Genomic DNA, 23,328 nt, shown 5'->3' with positions numbered 1-23,328 from the left:
TCATCAGCAGTGCATTGCGGGCGCGCGAGTTATAGTTAGCTGAACTAACTATAACGGGGGAATTTCAATGGTTTTGTACAAGTGAAAAGTCCAGCTAACTATAACACCCTTGAAACCTATGGTTTTTTCAGTGAATTTCTGAGGTTTTTTAAATGCTAATTCCTAACTATAACGTGCCTGAAACCTATGGTTTTTTCTGTTAATTTCAAAGGTTTTTTAAGTGCTAATTTCTAACTATGCCTACAGAGATAGGACATGTGAAGAAAGAAGAAAAAATGCACAGAAAGAAACAAAAGAAGTGCAGAAAGAAGCAACAGAAGTCCTCAAATACGAAGATAAGTGCAGGAAGAAGGATAATGTGCAGAAAGAACAAAAAGAAGAGCAGAAAGAAGCCTTGTTGCAAAATCATCCTGTACCCTCAACTTTTTCAGACGGATACTGGTGGTAACTGAGTCTGACTAACCAGTCCTAGAGCCAGTGCTATGTTAAAAGACACTTAGAATACAGTGAAAACACCTACATACACTAGGGAACATTATGCGTTGGGGTCCCCCTGTGATTAGCCTTACCTCCTCTATAAGCCCCTAGTATATAATAGGGCATGGGGATTAAAACTACCTCTTAAAACAGGCCACAGGGCGTTTTTGCACACGTTAACTCAGGCCCCGTCCCCTCCTTTCACCATTGTGTAAACACGCCCTGTGTCCATTTTTAGTTGGGAGATTAAGTTCATTTGAGTCCTGAGGGTCCCTAGGGTCCAACTAGCCCACTAGGTACCTCCAGTAAGTGCCACAGAGCTGCGTTGCAGAGAGGTGTAAAAAGTGGCACGGCCTGGACCACCTCTCTGCAATGCAGCTCAGTGGCGCTTACTGGAAGCACTTGGTGGGCTAGTTAGCCCCCAGGGGCCCTCAGTATTGAAGGGAAATTATATCCCCAATTTAAAACGTGCCATGGTGCGTGTTTGCACACGTCACCTCAGGCCCCGTCCCCTCCCTTCACCACTGTGTAAACGCGCCCTGTGGCTGTTCTAAGTTGAGAGATTAAGTCCCCTTGAATCCTAAGGGTCCCTAGGGTCACACTAGACCACTAGGTACCTCCAGTAAGCGCCACAGAGCTGCGTTGCAGAGAGGTGTAAAAAGGGGCTTGGCCTCAGAACACCTGTCTGCAGCGCAGCTCCCTGGCGCATACTGGAGATGCCTGTTGGGGGCGCGTTTGCAGAGTGCTGCATGGAGGGGGCATGGCCTCCGGCACGATGCCAGTCTTTTATTTATTTTATTTTTTTAAGAAGGGGGGCTGTGTGGTTCCCCTTCTTATTCTAATTTATTGGCCCTGATGACCCCATCCCCCAGGGCCTGTCTCCTAATTATATTTTTTTGACCCCAATCCCCAGGGCCGGCCACTGTTTTTTATTATTTTTAAAAAATATATATTTATAGACACACCTAGGACATGCTGGACAAACCGTACGTACCTATCACCATGACGATTTGCGTGATATTCATTAAAAGGCGACTATGCATGCAATTAATCCACGTGGAATGTATTTACACCACTAGTGAAGCTCTGACATGTCTGATGCTCTACCGTGCCTAATCCCGGTAGACACCCTTGTCGTTTATTTATACAAACATGGGTAGCTATTGACGGGCACATTTAATACACATGCACACCAAGCCATTCAAAGGGGATTCGACAAAAATTCGACCAAAACTATGCAAGAAACCCCCCTCACAGTTAATAAAACACACATCCACTGCCGGATGTGTAATACTTTTTATTTTACTCTCTGGAAAGGGGACGAACATCACTTGCGAGTCACAGCGCGCTCCTGACAGAGCCCAATGCTGTGTTACACCCACCATTGCCTGCCGAGTGCCACACACCTCTGTATTGTATTCCACTAGCTAGTGCATATGCTATGACACTCTCTAGCCCATGTGCACTGTAACACCACCCCGTGAAAATGTCATGCCACACTTGTCTTCGCACGGGTTATATTGCCCCATCTAACGTGCCTTCCTCGATGCCTATGTTATAACGCACAGTGCTATGCCATATATATTACAATTTGGGATCCATATCTTTGTCACAGTGCATATGCAACGTTACACTCCCCAGCACATATTTTATATTACAACTTTAGAGACTAGTTAGGTTACACAACACTGCCCTGTGCATATTACACTCCAAGGCGCATATCGCATAGCACGCGCTAGTGCCTGTGCTATCTCGTGCTCTCCAATGAATCTGTCAGTGCGCACAATGTATTGCATATTATATTTCACGCCTGGTTCATCTTATATCACACTTTTTGGTGCATAGTTTATACCATACACTATATCTAGTTTTCATTTTCAATCGTGCTCTCAGGACTATGTTCTATATAACACTGTGTTCACCTACCCTTTTCACGGGCATTACATTTTGCGATAGGGGGTGGAGGGTCAGGGGGTGTTTTTGCCAAGTGAGCCCGGAGTCACAGTCACTAACGTCTTCTTCTTCCTGAATAAAACTGAGATTATGCTGCATACTTGTTCATATTTTAAGTAGTTTGCACAGACAAAATGTTTTAAAAACAATAAAGTTTCTAATACCCGCCTTCTCTGAACAGTTAGCTTGCTGCCCCATCCCCCTCCTCCCTATCCTCTGTTGTGTGAATCCATGGACTAGCCTCCTCCCTCCTGCCATGCATGGTCTGATGTGCTGCCACTGCCCTCAATTTAGTATGATGTACCAGTCCACTCCTCCTGCCCTCCATTGCCCAATTCTATGCCCCATCATTGACCTCCTGCTTAAACTCTGTGCTTAGCTTGCTGCCCCTATTCTCCTTCCCCCTGCCCTCCGATGTCTTTGTGCATGCCCCTGCTCCATCCTTTTTGCCCACCATGTCCCATGGACCTGCCACTCCTATCTACTCTGAGTGTTCTGTTGAGCTGCCACTCCCCTCCCACCTGCCTAGCATTGTCAGATGACTGTAACCTGTCCCTGCCACCTCCACCCTGCCTGTCCACATGCCATGCCTCTATCCTCTTCCTCCTGTCCTACATGGTCCATTGTACTGCCACACCCTTCTGCCCTCCCTGGTCTGTTGTGCTGCAACTGCTCCTCCTGCCTGCCCCGTGTGGTCTGTTGTGAGGCCCCTTCCCCTGAACTTTCTTGTCTGTGCACAGGTCCTGACCCTCCCTTCTATCCTCCATCGTCCTTTGTGCATGCCCCTGCACCCTCCTTCTTGCCCATCATAGCCATTGTGCTGCCACTAACCCTCCCACTTGCCATGCATGGTCTTCTGTGCTGCCATGGCCCCTCCCACCTTCCCTGTGTGGTCAGTTAGCTGCCCCTGACCCCCTCCCACCTTCCCTCCATGGTCTGTGTGTATGCCATCACAGTCTCACTGTTGCTCTTCATGTTGTGTCTTGCTTCTAGTGCCCATCCTGCCTGACCTCCATGGCCATCTTGCTGCTCCTGCCCTGCCCCCTTGCCCCCAGCCCTCTGTTTACATGTGCAGACCCCTACTCCCTCCCTCCTGGCTTGTCTGTTCCATTGTAATGCCCCTGATCCGTCCCTCCTGCCCTTTATGGTCTGTTATGCTGCAGCCTTCTCTCCTGTCTGTCCATTATGGTCAGCTAGCTACCATTGCCTCTTGCCCCTCTGTTCTCTGTTGTCCATGTGCATGGTCCTGTCCCCTCCCTCTTGCTTTCTATGGATTGTTGTGCTGCACTCCCGTCCTGCATGCCCTGTGTGGTGTATTGTGCTGCTGCAAACCCTGATGCCTGCCCTGCAGGGTCAGTTTGGTGCACCTCTCCATGTCTCTCCTGTCCTCTGTTATCCAAGTCCATGTCCCTATCCCATTTCCTTCCATGATCCAATGTACCATACTTGCGAACATTTTGAACTTGGTAAGAGGGAGATTTTGAAAAAAAACTGGGGTATTGATTTTCCCCTTTGAGTTACATTGAAAAAGAGGATATTGTAGACAGGAGACAGATCAAATAAAGCCCATTTGAGCTTAAAAACATTGGACGTTTCATGGCTGAATCGGGTCTGTTGGCATGTATGGTTGTACTACCATTGCCTCTTCCTTCTGCCCACAATGGTCTATTACATTGCCACAGCCTTGAAGGAGGGTAGATTTTGTATCACAGGGGGCCCCTGGCCCGTTCTGTCCACACCTGAAGTATGAGACCCTTGTCCTTGCCCTGCCAGCCGCATTTGTAGGCCGTATTAAATTGACCAGCGGGTCCTGTGTTGCTATATAATTATCCTGAGACATCCTTACCACTCAGCCAGCATAAAACCCCTGTGTAGGCCCTTCTGTTCAATATGTAGGCCTCTTTGTTAAATTGACCATAGCTCTGCAATTTTAGTGTATAGCAGTCTGAAGGCAGGTCTGCGAGGCCTTCTGCTCCAAACTAGTAGCCCCCACCCTACCCGAGTGCTCCGTGCTCGGTATCAAAGTTCAACATCCCCCTGAAGCTGTCGACATACAGTAGGCTGCATCCTGGACTGGTACTTGCTTCCTGGGCAGGTTTCCCGCTTTTAAGGAAGTGGCAACCGCAGAGCGTCAAGTTAGGAGAACTGAGGAGATTTTATACATGAATATGTTGAATTCCTGTACAATACCCATTATTTTCTGCTTGCTCTATGGAACTTACAATAAGCGATTGGCCTGAGAGACTGACCTTTTCACCCAGTCCATTGTCAGCATTAAGTGGGTAAATGACGAAATGTCTGGTAAAATCTGCAGACGAAGCTTTTGGGTAGCATACGTAGGTAGATGTAGCGTGCAAAGGAGCCCACAAAATGATATAAAAAGGGAGCACCCACAGATATCGACGGACAACCTCGCCGTCTGTATGTAGGTTAACAGGCTGTGCAGGTTTTCCCCAAGAACTGGGAGCTCTTGTCTTCCTTTGCTTAAAATGTCTTGCTCTGCTTTGCTTGAAGTATCTTATTCTATTTTACCTATATGAAATGTCATGTTATGTTTAACCATTGTTCTCTTTACTTTTGCATTTAAAAGATGTTGTATTGTAATTGCAGGAATGCTTGCTCTAAGAGTAAATGTGAGTGTCCCTAGGTAACATTTTCCTTGGTGTAACTTGTTTCTCATGATGCATTTATAGATGTGTTTTCTCTCTCTCTCTGTCAGTCCATTAATTGAGATACAGAGAATATCATGACAGCTGTATGATTATCTGGATTCTGTATTTTGTACTTTATGTCTCTATTCTGCGGTTTCTTTGAAGTTGCATCTTCTCATTAAACTGCCATTGTATTCTGCCTCCAATTCCATGTCTCATATGTCTGTTTTCTTCATTTTTGGAGCAAGCGTTCCTAGGCACCCCGGCTCAAATTAAGGTGCCCCTTTTGTCCCTGACTCACTCTCCTGCTCAGTTCTGTGGTGGCTCCCGGGGCTCTGGGGACCGCCCCTAGCTTCCTTGACCCGTAATGGATCTTCCCTCCAACAGCCTCTCTTGCAAGTCCTGTATTGTTGGTTTGTTGCCCCTGCCCCCCTTTCCACTGCCCTCCATAGTCTGTTGTGCTTCCACGGCCCTTCCTGCCTGCTCAGTGTGGTTAAATTGTTGCCTTTGCACCCTCCTACCTGCCTTCAATTTTCAGAGTCCGTGCCCCTGGCCTCTGCCTCTCAACAGTATCCTAATGAACAACTAGATTGCTAACATTCTATATTTATTACAAAAGTGTGGAACGCCTGACATCATCTTGATGTCATCAAAACTGTAATACCTAGAGCATTCCTTTAGAAATTACATATATGAGAGGGTCTTATTGGCATCAAAATTATGGTTAGTGCTCTAAAAGACTAAAATAAGGACATATTTTCTGAGTTTTCAAATAGCGACAAAGCACTTTTAAATTATTTGTTATCTTTATGTTTTTTTATCTAGTTGACAACTTGATTAAATGTTGCACTTAGGGGAGAGGATGTGGTGTTACTTCCAGAACTGCAGACTTTGCAACTGGGGAACCAGGTTGAAGTTTCTGCTTCAGCTCGACATTCTGTGATTCTGGTCAAATCACTTAGTCTCCCCATGTCTACAACCAAAATGAATTTGTTCTTGTGTGATGTAACCAATGCTCATGTAAAGCACTCCAATACCTGACAAGTCTGCACTATATAACACTGCAAAAACACAAAATAATAAGTGTTTTGCACACTTCTGTCATTGGGCTATATTTGGGCTATATCTGGGTGATTTTGGGCTACATTTGGGCTCTTTTGTCTCCGGTGGCCATCTTGGGAGATTTATTTGTTATGAAGTTTCCTAATTTCCTCATGTACTGCAGTCTCCTCAGTCGGAAATGCTTTCAGTTTTTTACTTTGATTCCATCATGAAGGTATTCAGATATGTCACACATTTGCCATGAATTCTGAATGTTAGCACTCTAGTTGCTCATTAGATCACTGTAGTAAAACTACTGTTCACCATGGAAGTCTGCTCCTGGTATTAAAAGTGCATGTTTCAGTCTGCATGTCAGAATTTTTTAATGAAATAGAAGAGGATTTGAGAAGTCACTCAAAATGTGCCCTCATTTTCTTTCTTCAGCATTAATCATAATTTCTATGGCAAAATGAACCCCCTCATTGTGTTCCTTTTTAAATTAAATGTTTTAAGTGTTACCAGTTTATTCCAATCAAGATGGCTTCAGGTGTGCCATACTTTTGTCATAATGAAGACAGTAAGTGCTCTAGTTGTTTTTAAGAACATTCTTGGACATTCTGTCATTGGGCTATACTTGGGCTACATCTGGGTGATATTTGGGCTACATTTGGGCTCTTTTGTCTCTGGTGGCCATCTTGGGAGACTTATTTGTTATGAAGTTTCCTAATTTCCTCATTTACTGCAGTCTCCTCAGTAGGAAATACTTTCAGTTTTTTACTTTGATTCCATCAAGAAGGCATTCAAATGTGTCACACATTTGCCATAAAACCAGAATGTTAGCACTCTTTTTGCTCATTAGATCACTGTAATAAAGCTACTGCTCACCAGGGAAAACTGCTGCTGGTATTGAAAGTGCATGTTTCAGTCTGCATGCCAGGATTTGAGAAGTCACTCAAAATGTGCCCTAATGTTTCTTTCTGCAGCACTAATCATACTCTTTATGGAAAAATGAACCACCTCATTTTGTTCCTTTTTAAATTAAATGTTTTAAGAGTTACCACTTTAATCCAAGCAAGATGGCTTCAGGTGTGCCATACGTTTATCATAAGTAGGACTGTTAGCGCTCTAGTAGTTCTTTGGAACACTCTGGAAAGCTGCAGTAGAACACAAAGGAATCAACTGACAGTCTCTGCCCTTGTTGGATGTACATGTTTTACTGAGAATGTCAGACTTCATTCTCACATGACTGAGAAAGATAATGTGAATTTACAGAAAATAAGCTCTCAGTTTAGCTTATAGATCATCTTCCAAACCTCTGTGGGAAAAGCATGAGAAAATATTTTTCTCTCAATCATGATATCCCAGCAGAAGGCTTTTTCACATGGTGAAATCACCTTAGAACATACCACAATTCCTAAAATGAGTATGGTACCATCAACAAATGATTTATAATGCAACTAAAGTCTTAAAACCTTCTATTAACTGCAATGCTTTTTAATGAGGTGCTATCATGTATATTGGTCCCAAGATGACTGCCAACACTTCTTGGATAAAGTTCTGACAGCCAATCAGATCTCAGGATGAGATGTGTGGTTAGGCTCCGCCCACATATATATATGATTTTACTTTTGATTTTCTCAGGAACTACTTAACAGATTGACACCAGACCTGCAAAAGGCACATCCCTGACCTAAGGACTACCTCTCTGCCAAATTTCAAGTAACTCTGTTCAGCCGTTCGGGCTGTAGCTGTGTCTAAAGGTCCTATGGAAAAATGCATGGGAAAAACGCGTTTTGGGACCCCCCTTTTTTCTCAGCCCCCGCTTGACGAATCCCCCCGAGACTTTCAGGGTAGGAGTGGAGCGTAGCGCCCCACCTATTTTGAAAATTTCGCGAGGATTCATCGACCGGCGCCAAAGTTATTCCAAATAGAATGTTGCGGATTTCCTATGGAAACAGGGTCCTAACTATAACTATCTACTGGCGACCGCCAGTAGATAATATATATATCTATATCTACGTGGAAAAGAAAACAGGTAAGTCTCAATTGGCTTTCTCTTGCCAAAACTGCACCGTGGAGAAGGTGATCCTCTTGGAGCTGCGTCTACTGAAGAGTTATTGAACTAGCTGATTTTATAGTCTGAGTTGAACAGTTAAATTCTACAAGGCAGGAAAAAAATCCAATAACGAAAAAACCCTTTACTCACTGCCTGAAAGGACAGAGTTGACCTCTGAAAAATGGAGTCTCTATTAGCCGGTGACCAAAGGATTGTCCGCTGCTGACACAACCGGCTGTTCAAATTATCACATGGAAAGTTTCAATTTTACACAGCAAACCCAGGATAGTGAGGAAACGGAAATTGAGCTTACCCAGAGCTGGTGTACCTGATAGCCTGAGAATACGATTGGTATGCTGGTGAGAATGCTGAGAAAAACGGTACCTGACCCAAAAACCAAACGGAGTTCTTCCTCGCAAAAACTAGACCCAGAATGCGAGCGAAGAAACTCTAAAGGGAAATACTGGAGTCGGAGAAGGATTCTGAAGGTCTCTGGAGCGTCCCCGAGGAGCTGACTGGAAACGCTGCTGATACCGCAACCACGACAGTTGAAGTGCGCAGCATTCAAATCGCTCGCGCACGAAATAGCGGAACCGTCAGGAGAGGCAAAAAGACTAGTACGCTAACCCATATTGGAGCAGTCTGCCCGGTGGAAATCTTCCGCAACGAAATGGCTATGTAAGTACTTGGCCACCCTTTGAGACCATCCCATGAGGGAATGTAGAATGGTGTAGCCTCTCTTAACCTTGAAGGTGAGGGCAGGAGATTGTATCTTAGCACCTATCTGACCAGACCTGACAAGCGCCCGCAATGCACTGCTGATGACGTCACATATTACATCACTCATGACATGGTCAGTGACATCACTCATGACATCACTCATGACATCTCAAATGACATCACTCATGACATCACTCATGACATCATCCAGTGAATGTGTGTTTTTTTGAAAATTACATATGTTTTATATATGTATATCTCAAGGTCGATGGAAGAATAAATGGGTATATAAGTGTCTAAATGGATGATTTGTTTTTGAAAAATTGATTGTATAACTGACTGATTAAGTGTATCTTAGTGAATACATGGCTTAGTGAGTAATGTTTAAATATGTAAATATCTGTATCAGTCTCTCACTTTGTGTATAAGTGGCTGCATGGGTTGGTGAGTAGCTACATGAGTGTCTATATAGGTTATTAGTTGGTTTTTTGAGTATCAGTATGAGTGTCTGAGTGTCTGTATGTTTCCGTGGGGAGTATTACGTAGTGCATAAGTACATGAATGAGTGACTCACTGTTTGTATGTGTTGAAGTCAGCATGTGTGCAGGACTGTATGGGTGGATGAGTGTGTGCATGGGTGTGTTAGTGAGTGAATGACTGTCTCAATAGTGTCTTTATGAGTAACTACATATGTTTTAAACTAGTATATGTGACTATTGGTGTATATAAGTGAGTATATGTGAGAGTGAGAGATTGAAAGAGTTCCTGTATGAATAAGTATGTGTTTCTATAAGTGATTGTTTAAAAGACTAAGTATGTGTAAGTTTCTGTAGAAGTAAGTCTGGTGGTGTGTGTATAACTGTATATGCAAGTAAATGGATGTTTGATTCTTTATTAGCATGAGTGACTATGTGTGTGAGTAACTCTATGGATGAGTGGCGTTGTGTAACAGGATGTATAGGTGTATGAGTACATATGATGAGTGATACATGTATGAGGGACTGTATAGGACTGTTGGTGAATGAGTGGATGTGTATGTGGATCTTAGAATTACTGAATAGGTTGTTGTAACTTATATTGGTATGTCCATTGTTTTGAAAATTTTAGATTCTATTTTTGAATGTGTGTATCAAAGGTTATATTAGGGGGAGAGGAGGTCTGCGACTCTATCACAAAGATGATGTCATCAGTGATGTCATTTGAGATGTCATCAGTGATATCATGAGTGATGTCACTGACCATGTCATGAGTGATGTAATATGTGACATCATGAGCAGTACATTGCGGGCGCGCAAGTTATAGTTAGCTGAACTAACTATAACGGGGGAATTTCAATGGTTTTGTACGAGTGAAAAGACCAGCTAACCATAACGCCCCTGAAACCTATGGTTTTTTCAGTGAATATATGTATAGGCATTGTCATATACTTGTATATACTGAACTCTTGCAACTAACGATGATGGAGCCTATATTGCACAACTCCAAATACATTTCAGAATTTGAGCCTTTTTTTTTAGATATGAATGGTTAAAGGTTTCTACACTGAACCCTCCAGTAGCCTTCTGTCCGGCATCCAAACTCGAATGTGAGACGTTGGAACATGCGCTATTTTTCTGCATCGCATACTCTGCTGTGCACCGGAAATGGGCTGTCCCACTATGCCACATGTCAGGGGGGTCTCAACAGAGCTTCACCATGAGAATCCTGAGAACTGACACATGGAGACTGTAGTATATAGAGGAGCAAGGGCTTTAATCTGTATGTGCCTCCTGAGACGGGTGCTTTTAGTTTGGAAATAATATGTAATTTAATGTATGGTTTTCTTATTCTATGAATTAATTCACCCAGTGGGACCCCTGTCTGGGTCACAGACACCCACATCTGTACCCCAATGAGGAGCTCAATGGTGATTTGATTTTTTCTTAGTCTGAGAAGTTATCCAACCAGTGTCCATTTCTGCACATCCAGGTGTATCATAACACACAGGAAAAGATCGAGGTGCCCATTCCGATCCGGTAAAAAAAATTCCCGTACGACTCGTATCCGTATTTTTTTACGTACGAATCGTACAAGTACCGTCCCACCGGTGCAGTACGATTCGTATGTGAAAAATACATACGAATCGTATCGGGAAAAGTCCCCGACACGTCCCTGTACATTTTTACGTACAATTCATAAAAATGAAGTCCGAGCGCGCAAGTACGATCCGTTCCGTCCGTACGAATATACAACCGCATGTAAAATGGCTCGTACGGAGCGAACGCTGAACCACTCATGTACACGGCTAAACTTGTGCCCGAGTACGAGTCGCACAGCCTCCCCTTTCCCCCGTATGTACGCACTGTACCCCAGCCCCCCATATGTACGCACCGTACCCCCCATGTCCACACTCTACCCCAACCCCCTGTATGTACGCACCGTACCCCAGCCCTCGTATGTACGCACCGTACCCCCCATGTCCACACTCTACCCCAGCCCCCCATATGTACGCACTGTACCCCAGCCCCCCGCACCGTACCCCAGCCCCTCGTATGTACGCACCGTCCCCCTATGTCCACACTCTACCCCAGCCCCCCTGTATGTACGCACCGTACCCCAGCCTCTCGTATGTACGCACCGTACCCCCCATGTCCACACTCTACCCCAGCCCCTCGTATGTAGGCACCGTACCCCCAGAGCTACACGCTGGGGGAACGGTGTGTACATACGGGGGGCTGGGGTACGGTGCGTACATACGGGGGGCTGGGGTACAGTGCATACCGCGCCCCCTTTTCCTTGTGCATCACGGCGTACTTAGCTTTTCCGGCACTTTTTGGGTCCCGTAAAAATATAGCTGTGCGGAGTGCTGTGGGTACGAATCGTACTTGCTGGTCCGTAAAACGCTGCCTGGCTCCGTGCGGACGTCGCGTAAGCGCTGTCCAGGATCGGAATTGTATGTATTTTTTAGCCGCACGGTGTTTTTTACGATTCGTACGGAAATGGTATTTCCGGACGAATCGTACTTGCTGGTTTGTACGGTGGAATTCCCGGGTACGAGTCGTACGGAGAAAACGCTCCGTACGACGATTCATACCCGGGTTTTACAGGATCGGAATCGGCACCCAAATCTGTGACAATGTGAAGTCAGTATACTTCAATGTGGTGTTGAGATGGTCATCATTTTGGTATATTCCTACCTCATGCAAGAGGCCCTCTTACACATGCAGGTACTGTTCTTAGCAGAAACAAATAGGGAATATTTGATGGGAGGCATTTGCTTGAGTTTCTGGAGTTTTATGTCACTCAAAAGTGAAGAAAGTGTGAAATATTTACACGTAGTTTTGAAATTTACAGGAATTCTGTATAACATAATGTGTTTGGCTTCTGTGAGCACCATCCGCATCAATTCCTCTCTGCCAAGTGTGTGGAAATGTCTGCAGTTGGTAGGTACCCTCGATGTTGACAGACCCCGGAACCAAAATAGTGCAGTGTTCCCAAGTGGTGTAACGTGAAGCCCCCCCACACTCTAGACCCGTCAGGTGCTCTCAAGCCAAGGGTCCGCTGACTGCACACAGTGCCAGAGGGCCCCTGCAGCGCAGGTCCCCTGCATCGCAGGGGTTAATATTACGCCACTGGTGTCTCCTATGAACTTGCCTCATTTAAAAAACATTCCCGGGTGTCTAGTGTGGATTCCTGCTCAAAAACATGGAAAACCTCACTTTAAGGATCCAGGCGAATTCTGATTTGGTTCATGTCATGGCAGAGATATGTTCCTGTGTGAGGAAAACTGAAGGGTGCAAAGAGATATTATTGAGGGGTTTACACACCAACAGGCAGCCCTGAATTTAATGAAAAATTTACTGTTTTATGGGTTTAATGTGTGCACCCATGCCATGAGAATTCTAATGCTTATATTTTAGCAAATACCCTGGCACAGGGGTTTGCAAATATACAGGGGGTGAAAGGGTTTACAGAATGTAACAATGTGCATTTCTTCTGTTTCTGCAGTTCCCTACAAGAAGCTTATACTGACGCATTCCAAGGATCCCTGTGTTGGGTTTTTGCGGATTTACACCTTGACATGGGGAAGAGTGTGTAACCACCAGTGGGACATGAATGATGCTGCAGTGGTCTGTAGAGAGCTGGGGTGTGGAGCTCCAGTTTCAGCAACAGCCGGATCTTCCTTTATTCGAAATATATATGAACCAGTACTAATAACAGATGTACAGTGCAAGGGAAGTGAACGCTGGCTCTCAGAGTGTCGCTACAGTGACAAGGTACCTCGGAACTGCGACACCACAAAGTCTGCAGGAGTGCGCTGCACAGGTAAGAAACAATCAGGATTATGAGATCTCACTTCCTGGTACAAACTGTGACCAATGTATCTGCATCTTGGAAAGCAAACCTAACAACAAAGTAACAGAGTGCTGCTCGAGGCGGAAGGCTGGTCACAGGGAAGGTGGTGAAGAGGACGGATGTGTACCCAGAGGCTGTGAACCCAGGTTTAAGTTGGGAGGAATGTAGACATTAGTACAGAATTTTCAGATCACACTGTTATAGTGAAATTACATTTTGATTATGTTTTTTCAAGACTAGAGGTCTTTTCGGAAAGATCATAGCAGAGAGGTTTGTTAACACTGGGATGCAGTCCTCATTCTTGAGGCATGGCCTAAACATTTTGTGTGGTTAGAAAATGTATCACAGAATCCACACAACCACAGCATTTTCAACCCAAACCAGACACCTGCCAGTATCTCGCTTGGCTTCCTTGTGTTAGTTTTGTGTAGGTCCACCTTTAAATGCGGCCACATAGATCTTACTTAACCCACACATCTCCACATTTTAGCAGGAGATTATGTGTATCAGGTAATCCATCATCATCAATAATCCTGGCAGAGACATTCAACAATAAATTGTATTTGTTTTTGAATTATTGGAACACCTTTCCTCTCAAGGAAGCACACACAAGAACGCCGGGTTCTGCCCACCTCAGCCCTAATCAGGCTGAACCCCTAAAGCCACTAAATTAACTTTGAGCTCAGCCCCCTGGTTGCTATGGCACCGTGTAGGGAGGCTTAACAGAGTTCATGGAGCAAAGTATTTCTGCAGCACCAAAAGAGTAGTGAAGTTTAAACACCAAGCAATAAAAATGTAAAATTGGAATAGTAGAGTAACATGTCATAATTAGAACCACACCAAAACAACACAAATTCAAGAGACAATAGATTCAAAGGTGCAATCAGATCACATTAATTTTATGACAGAGCCCTTAAGTACTCAAACCACGTCTGTCGGTGAAGGGTTCTCCAATCTTCATGAAATAGATTGACTGTGTTATGTACAACTAAACAGGGATGAAAGAGAGCTTGTGCTAGCAGCTGGCAGCTCAGAGATGGTCTCCAGTAAATTCTGCAACTACTGACCTATAGAGATGACCCATTCTGAAACAACAACAATTAAACCTTGTGTAATCATCCATGGACAACAAAGAATTAAATCTCCTGTTTAGCAGGCACCAGTGTTCAGAACTGACCTTTCCTTGCTATTGTGGAATGTAACTGGGGTAAAAGCCAAATTGGATGACCAAGACTAGATAGATTTCGTGGGGATGCATGATGTATGGCTTTTTCAGGAAACCTGGGCTAACAAGAAGGTATTCCGGGATGCATTTACTGCCTGCAGTGTGGAAGCAATCCCTCCAGCAAATTCAGGGCAGAGAATGGGTGATCTGTTGATCCCAGTAAAAAATGATGTTGCTTGTATTCAAGAGCTCTTAAGTATAGATTCTCTAGATATAATGGGCATTAAACTGATTTTTTGAAGGGGCATGTATTTGATCTTGTTGAACATTTGTTCACGTCAAATGCCCACCAACTGTGATTCACCAGTTTTGACCATGCTGGATGAGTTGATTGAATTATATCAAGAGGGAGCTAAAATATTTGTTGGAAGTGACTTTAACACTTCTTTTGAGCCCTCATCAACAATTAGTTTGGTAACTGAAGAAGAGACTGAATACTGCCGGATCCCCAATCTGATAGGGAGCCCACATCGTACTTTTATAATCACTACCCTACAAGTGGCCTCAGAAGTTGTTGGTCGGAGTCTGAGGGCATGTAATGGGCAAACTCCTCTTGATATAAATAGGGCAGTTTCATTCAGGAGAGGTGGACAGAGCAGTACCATTGATTACGTCCTACTAGACATAAAGTTATGGTCATCATTAAGGGACATGAAGGTTGACAACGTGACAATAGTAATCACTATCCCCTCACTACTATTTCATCAGGGACAGAGTTTAATAGATCACCTCCACTTAACCTTGCGATGGCTCCTGAACCCATTATAAATAATAATTGCTGAAGTTTCTCCTGGCCTAGTGTAAAGTCAGATCAAAAACAAAAGCTGAAACGTATCATCTGTTCTTACATTTCATGTCTGGTGTTGACATTAAGAGTGCGGATCCTTCATTATCTTAAATATTCATAAATGTTTTTTCAATAGACCAAAATCCATCTTTTATAGGGAACATAAGAACAAGTTCAAGTGCCCTAAGAAAGATCCTAAGTGGTTCTAAGAGGAATGTGAGCAGGCCCAGAGGTTTATGAACACATCAGCCAGGGGACGTCATTGTGATGAATTTGTAACTTCCTGTCAAAGGTATAAGGTAATGCTAGACAAAGCCAAGAGAGAATGGGAGGATAACAGGTGGAAAGACATGCTCCAGGCTCTCAAAGTCAGAGACAACCGTACATTTTAGTCAATTATTACTCACTGGAATATAGGGCATCAAAGTTCAAGGCAATAGTATATTTCGCCTGATAAATGCTAGGAAATTTTCAGGCACTTTACTCAAAAGTTAGGCAAGAGGAACCTACTTTAAGTTATAATGAGGAGGATCCCAGCTATGACTGGATTGAACTAGATTGCGGACCTTGCACTAAGATTTCTTTTAGTTTGGTGGAGACCCTTTTAGCTGTTAACAGCTTAAAATCCCAAAAGGTACATGGACCAGATTACACACCGGGAGACCTTTATAAAGCTGGACCCAAGCTTTCGGCTTGATATGTTAATCTGTTGTCAAATGCAATCTCAGCTAGGGGTGGATCCTCGATTGTTGGAGAGGGACAGAAATAATTCCTGTGTTTGAAAAGGGAGACACAGGCTGCACAGTTAACTATGGGCCTATTAGCTTGATAAACAATTTACAAAAAGTCTTTGCTGGACTGGTTTTAATGAAGTTACAAGAATGGATTGAAGACGCACAGATTCTGTCACCACAGCAGGCAGGATTCGGTGTTAAAATAAGCATTTTGGATCAGGTTTTTAAGCTTGCCCTCCTTTATTGGAAGTATGCATTGCTGTGCCATCCATCATCCCTTTGGTATCACTTTGTTCGCCCTAAGTTGGCAGGGTATGCCCAGACGTGGGTCCCTTGCTCACTTTGCCACTAGATTCAAGATAGTCTGGTTGATGAGGGTTATGAACCCGAAACCAGTTCCAGGATGCTTGTTTCCGGTCCGGGGAAGACATGGCTTGGTAGTTCGGGCTGGACTGTTCCCATGAGGCACAGGGTCAGACTGATTTGCATATGGCCATGTCTGAACTGGGGTGGTGGAGTGAGCTAAAGAAGGATCATGGATTAAACCCAGATCAGTTGACTGGGGGTGAGTGTTTTATTTGCTCAAACGCTCCGTCCATCATCCCCTTTCATATCGCTTACGAAGATTCATAGGAAGCCAAGCAGCCGTATTCTATGTGGTCTGTAGCCTTATCGTCACATATTGAGGTGACCCAAGGGAAAGAACATTGCCATAATAGAGGCGAGAGATGCTGAGGGCCTGGACAATTCGTTTTTTAGCTAAAAAAGGGAACAAGTTTGAATCCTTTCTTAAAAGTCTAAGGATACCAAAGCAGCCTGACACAAGTTTTTTTGCTGTGCACTCCTTGGTAAGACTAGAGTCTAGCCACATTCTGAGACTCTTTTTCTCCCCCTTTAAGAGTGTGGAGTCCCTCCAGACAATCAGGCAGTGGAGTTGGAACGTTCTCACTGAGGTTATTACCCAGTATCATGAGCTCAGTCTTGTCTTCATTGAGCTTGAGTTTGCACTTGGCAATCCATCTGGACAGTTCTACTGTGTCGAAGGTAAACTTATATAATGTATATGGAATGCATACATGAATTGTATAAGAGTGCCCAAAAAGCAGAAATAAGGAAGAACACACAACAGTTTGCCCTGATGTTCAGTTACTAGGTAAGGTTACAATAGGCTGCTACAGAGGTTCTACACCTGCTCAAATGATCTATGCTTCATGAAAGATTGTTCTCCGTCTCTGCTATTTCAGTTTGTTTTTAACCCTCTCTTTCAGTCTTTGCTTCATATCCCTTTAGGACATTCATTTTCTTGGAATGTTTAGGGAATATCAGTCTATAAGTTAACAAATGATTCATTACTTCCATACTTCATGGTTGGTTATGTCATGACCTCAATGAAACAATCCATGGTAATGCCCTTGTCCTGGGTTATTGGGAACATTTGGACTCCCAAGGTCTGACCATGGAGAAGGTGACAGTATGCTGAAACAATTAAAACTATGTGAGAACTCTATGAAATGTGCACAAACTATAATGTGTGTGCACCTAATGTGACCCAGTAAGACCAATTATTTACAGAAAGCTTGTTATTCATACACTCCAGTTACATCTCTTGGAATGCTTAGGGAATTTTCTCAGTGACAACATTAACATTTTGAATTAAAAATCGACAGTGATGTCATAAATTGTGTCATAGAACATATCATCAGTGATGTCATGTGAGGTCAAAGCAGTGCATGGCGGGGTTCGCATGTTATAGATAGGGCTGCTAACTATAACTGCTGGATTTCTGTGGTTTATTTTAGTTAAAAACATTTATGATGTCACTGAGAAATTCACCAAAATATAACATTACTTTTTTACCTCAATCAAATCAATCAATGAAAACTTTATTCGGATCATTGACAATCCATAAAAGTGCAGAGGAAAAAGAAAACAGTTGTAAAATCATACAATGAAATAATAAAATACTGTTTACACATGGGGAATAGTCCATATAAACTTTAAGACATTGTTAGCCGGGCACGAACCACGGTTTTTAAGAAAGAGCTCACACGAAAAACAAGTTCATCATCGTCCAGGGACAAAATCATTGAAAATGCGAGTTCCAGGCTAATTGGTTTTGATTTTTTAAAATACGGAGTTAAAAACCATTTAATATACTTCATATAAAATTTACAAAAAAATAAAAAAATTAAAATAGTTTGCCTACTTTGGGAGTCACAAGGGCATGGCTCAACACATTGGTCATTAAAATTCCATAAAGGGAAACTAAGTGCATGTTTAATAGTGCCTGCCCTAAGGCGAAATATAAGGCCACGCTCCCAATGGCTCAACAGGAGAGTTAAATAGCTGGTTATGGGATAAGTTATGAAATTGCCAGCTAAATATCCACAAACACTAGGTTTCAAAAACTCCCTTGCTACCCTTTCGACATCAAATGACATATAAAGTGCTTTTTTGAGCTCACATTTAGTGGGGTGCTTAGTGGTGGTGGGTTTTAGGAAAGTATCTTCAAAGTTCACGCTTCGAAAAACGCTATGCACCCCTGATAGCCAGGGAATAGTCATGCCCCTATCGCAGCGGAGACAATCCTCAATGATGTCCCTAGTCAGTTTAGCGGCGGGATTTTTCCAGATCGACAGCCAAAAAAGGGCTGGGCGAGCACGAATAAAATCCCCTATAAAATGCAACCCCAATTCCCTATGACATATGAAATGTGGGGAAGTAATGGGAACACAGAGAAGTTTCCTACAAAATCTATGTTCCTCGGCAGTTATGTCTGAACAACTGGCGGTTCCCCAAACCTCAGCACCGTTGTTTTTCCAGTGAATTGCTAAGGTGTTTTTTTTAATTGAAAACTGATCTTTTTATTACCCCAACTATATTGTTATTTTAACCTTTGTTTATTTCTGTGAATTTATAAGTTTAAAAAAAAGTAAATCAATTTGTTACGTCAGATTATATAGGATAGAAAGACTTTATAATATTATAAGTGTGCAGACATTATTTTGAAAGAATGCTTTTTTTTATTGTAACCTAACGGGATATGGTTCACAGTTTGCAAAATGTTTCTAAAATATCTATGAGTATTAAACAGATACATTTTCTATATTTAAGTATAGATAGTGTATTTGCTCAGTTCTTGTATCTCTCATATCGAGACATGTTACCAGCAATCTAAGTGTCATTACTCTTGTGAGATGCTCGCAGGACACTTGCGAGATCTAAATTTCATTGTGATCTCTTATATACAGTTCTTTATCATGTTTTCATTTATTATTTATTGTCAGTCTTTAACAGGATAGTGATTTAGTGATGGCTCTCGCGAGACGCTTGCTGGAACTAGAGGCACAATCCCCTTCGTGGACTCCAAGGGAGTGGTACCTCCTGTTTGGCTTTCACAACATACTAGCAAGATTATTCATTTAGAATTACGTTAATTACAGTGCTTTTCTGTAAATTTGAAGAAAGAAGAACATTAGACATGTTGACTAAGCTAGAAAAATGAATTATGTATTGTTCTATGGAACATATAAAGCAAGTACTTTTTTTACATTCTTGCAAGACATTTGCAAGACTCTTGTGAGAGGCTTGGAACAGGAAGCACACCATAGGGAAGGATTGTGACTGGTTCATTTTTTTGTTTGAGTCTGTTTATTGAGTATTTTCCAGGTTTCTCATATTATAAATCACTGAATCATATTTTCAACAGTACGGTTATATGGTCACAGGGAGATTAAACTTAGAACCTATAAAAATATGCAAAAACTACATGCATTAACCCGTTAACAGCGGCATAAAATCAGCCGCAGTGCAGGCGTTTCCGTGTGCGGGTGGGCCCGTGTCAGCCAACGGATGGTAGGAGATGGAGGTAGTGGTTGCGACGGCCGTTGGACGACACACGCAGCGAACGGGTTAAACAACGTAACAAGACCTCAGCAGTCCACACTGTGAATTTGTGTACATCTACTGACTAGGGACACCATGGATAACAGGTGCACTGAGGGAGAAGCAGTCAGAGTGGTGTAATTGAAAGGTGCATCTGGGGAGCCTCCTTTGTCTGCAGTGTTATATTTCATATAGGTGCCCTAATATAGGCATGATCTTAGATGCCCTTATATAAGCATGCTCTTTCACCTACATTAGTTCCCTATACTACACAATAACGAGTTCTGAGGGTTGAACCTTATCGGGTCTGTGGTCTGGGTACAGAAGGAGGGTTTATTCCCAAACAAAGGCCTCTTATAACATCTCCAATGTGCTCATACAGTATGAATGAACATTCATGAGGGTTCTTGGAAACCAGGCAGGGGCGTCAATCCACCTGCATAACATCTACATACACGGTTCATCCCATATGTCATCCTCATACCCAACAAGTGCTAACACAAGGGACAAGGGAAAAAGGAACTCTATATACTTTCTGTATAAATACAGCACCTTTTGCTAACATTAGGCAGAGGGAACCAAGACTTCCAGGCAGACACACTGACCAGAGACGCTGAGGCTCCTGCATTCAGTCGCTCCAGCTGACAGTGGTCTAAACAACCCTTGCGGGGTGTCCAACTCGAGACCAGGACGGGGTCCTACACTCTCTCTATTCAGGTAATGGGGTTAGTCTAATCCTAGAGGGATTCTTGGCTTTCACACCTACTCACATGCTAGGTACACTTAGGTACATCTAGATATGCATCGTAGTAGTCCGCATACTTTTATAAATGCATTTTATATTCATGTATGTATTCATGATGCTTGAGCGGTCTTTGGAAAAGCTGAATGGACGGTCAGAGGAGCAAGATGGCGGACAGACGCCGCCGCACAGTACCACCGCACGGAAGAGCTCCCAACACTTAATGATTTTTTTATGAATAAGACCTCTAACAGACCGCTAACAGTGCCCTAATTCTATATGGCATAATTACGGATCAGCAACTCACCGGTTGGCGTATATTGGAACTCCCGAGGCTTCCGGGCTGGGAGCAAGCCTCGAGAAAGTTGGAACGCATGTGGAAGATTGGCGAGTCGGGGGTCGGACGCTGGTTATCGATGTTTCGGACTGTTTTTGAGCTGTGGAGTGTCGGGTGCAGACCGGTATGCGGATGGCTGAGGCTGCTCCTCCTAACAGCGCCGACGCTAACATCGGTGTTCGTTTCTGATCCTGATCGAGGAATGGCACCACCAAAAAATGCTCCAAGAGTAACACGGGCTGGACAAGTTCTTGCAGATGCCACAGGGGGAGATAAGGACACTATTGTTACCGGCAGTAAAGAGGACAAGAGCAATGCATCGATAGTCGGTAAGCCGATTCTACGTCTTTTTCAAACGGGAAAAGTAGCTGAACTTTTAGTTAATGGGGTTGCTAACCAAACAATGACTGGTAGTGAGCTGTCAGATACATTATTGGAATCCATTCCAGATTGTTACAATACATCTAAGGAGTTTTCCCAGTCGGGGATATTAAGTAGCAACAAAGGTGTTAGAGCTGAGAAGATTGTGGAAACAGAGGTGCTCAGTGGACAATCTACTTCTATACCGGCAGAGCTAGCAAATCCGGTTGAACTAGTGAACCAACTCTCTGCAGCGGATAACTCAGCATCTTTAATAGAAATTAACGATAAACTTTCTGCAGCCAGTACCCTAGGGTGCTCAGATGTCACAGAGGGCTCGGGAGATGTACAGATGACTGTGAGTAATGATGGCACGGAATCTGCCTTGGAAGAGTGGGAAGAGATGGCGTCCCCCACTGAAAATGAGGCAGTAGCAGAGACTAGCACTAAAATATACAAAACATCTCCCGAGGTTAAAAAAACAAAACAAAAAAGAAAACATCCCAAGGGCCTGACAATCTGCGGCAGAGTATGGTACAGCAAAATTTGCCGCTCGCATGTGGGAAAAGTAATGCGGAAGACAGCGCCCTCCGTCGATGGGTACAAGCAAAAGGAGGGGTCAAGAGCATGGTATCCCGAATAACTGGCAATAGACCAACTGAGAGCTCCTCGGTAAATGAGTGTCCTAGACAAAGCAGAGAAAATCAAATGGAGAATGGAGGGAGCTCCCAACAGGTCCCTCCTTCTATAGGTCCTTCTCCTTCTACAGGAAAACAATCTCAGAAGCTTCTACCACATTCTGCTGATATAAGGGACCCATCAATCCAGCCTTCAGCAGCGTATTTGTCTGCCGACACTTTAACGAGTACTGAGCCTACATTGGCCCTGATATCACAGTTTTTGAAAGACCACAGATCAGAAGCTCAAGGTCATTACACACAGGTCAGAATAGACAATAACATAATGCAACAGACATTGCAAGAAATGACTACAAATATTGGAGGTCTTACTAAGGATGTATCAGAACTTCAACAGAGGGTCGGGGACACTGAACAATTGGCCAGTCATACAGATACTTTGGTGCAGAAACAGACCACTCAGATCTCAAATATTAATCTCAAACTCGAAGATTTGGAAAATCGCCAACGACGACATAACTTACGACTATTTGGCATTCCAGAAGGAGCAGAAGGGGTAGATCCCAGGGCATACATTGTACAGCTATCTGACTGGGATTGGATTCCCATCTACAAGGAGTGCATAGATTGCCAATGGGTCAGCGTAATTTGGATGCTCGGTATCCCTGCCCTTTTCAGATTTTTTTGGGCAATTTTTTGCTTAGACAGTCGGTAGCTCTGAAGGCCCGTCCTAATTCTCCAGTAACAGTAGAATCGATTACTTTTTTGGCATGTCAGATCTCTGCAAAATAACAATGGATAGACGCTGGCAATTAAAGTCTCTTGGGGCAAAAGTTTACCTTCAAGAACCAGCACGTTTAAAGGTTTTTAAAGATGGTCGAACTCATTTTGTTACAGATGAACAAGAAGCTAAATTAGCGATTGTAAAATGGCAAACCGTAACAAAATAGTGGACTTAGTATAAAAGGCCGTAAGGCGGCATTGCTCTATGTGCTTAGCTCTAAGAAACATAGAATTGGTACTGTTTTTTTTAGATTTTGGTTTTGATTTTCTTTCTGATTTGTATTACAGCTATTAGAAACTATTAAAGATAATTTAGTATACTTATGTTTGTGCAATTCTTCCTCTTTTTTACCCTTTTCACATTTAGAGCAGCTCTTGGGGGTTAGCAACCGTTACGGATGTGTTTCTGTTGTGTTGTCCAATCAGCAGCAACAGGTTAAAGGGACAGGGTGGGGGGTGTTAATGTTAATGTTAATGTTAAGGGAAATGTGTTGAGCGCACTGTCACCATAAGTTTCCTGGCGCTGATAGACCACCGCGATTGTGCAAGAGGAACTTAGCGGGGGTGTGAAGAAAGCAGAGTTTTCAAGGATTTCCTAAAGGAC

At 43.4% G+C, this 23,328-nt stretch overlaps 1 protein-coding gene across 2 annotated transcripts in view; it reads left to right on the top strand.

Moving 5' to 3' along the window:
- LOC146859544 (CD5 antigen-like) overlaps positions 1–23,328 on the top strand; it is a 1,596,548-nt gene that overhangs the window by 93,466 nt on the left and 1,479,754 nt on the right. For both annotated transcript variants that reach the window (XM_085650242.1, XM_085650243.1), the window contains exon 3: positions 12,886–13,203. In XM_085650242.1, the coding sequence (XP_085506368.1) occupies positions 12,886–13,203 (318 nt within the window). The remainder of the gene's footprint in view (positions 1–12,885; positions 13,204–23,328) is intronic.

This window comes from Triturus cristatus, chromosome 3_2 (genome assembly GCF_964204655.1).
Source record: "Triturus cristatus chromosome 3_2, aTriCri1.1, whole genome shotgun sequence".
Lineage (NCBI taxonomy): Eukaryota > Metazoa > Chordata > Amphibia > Caudata > Salamandridae > Triturus > Triturus cristatus.
This window is presented reverse-complemented; position numbering and strand designations above follow the sequence as displayed.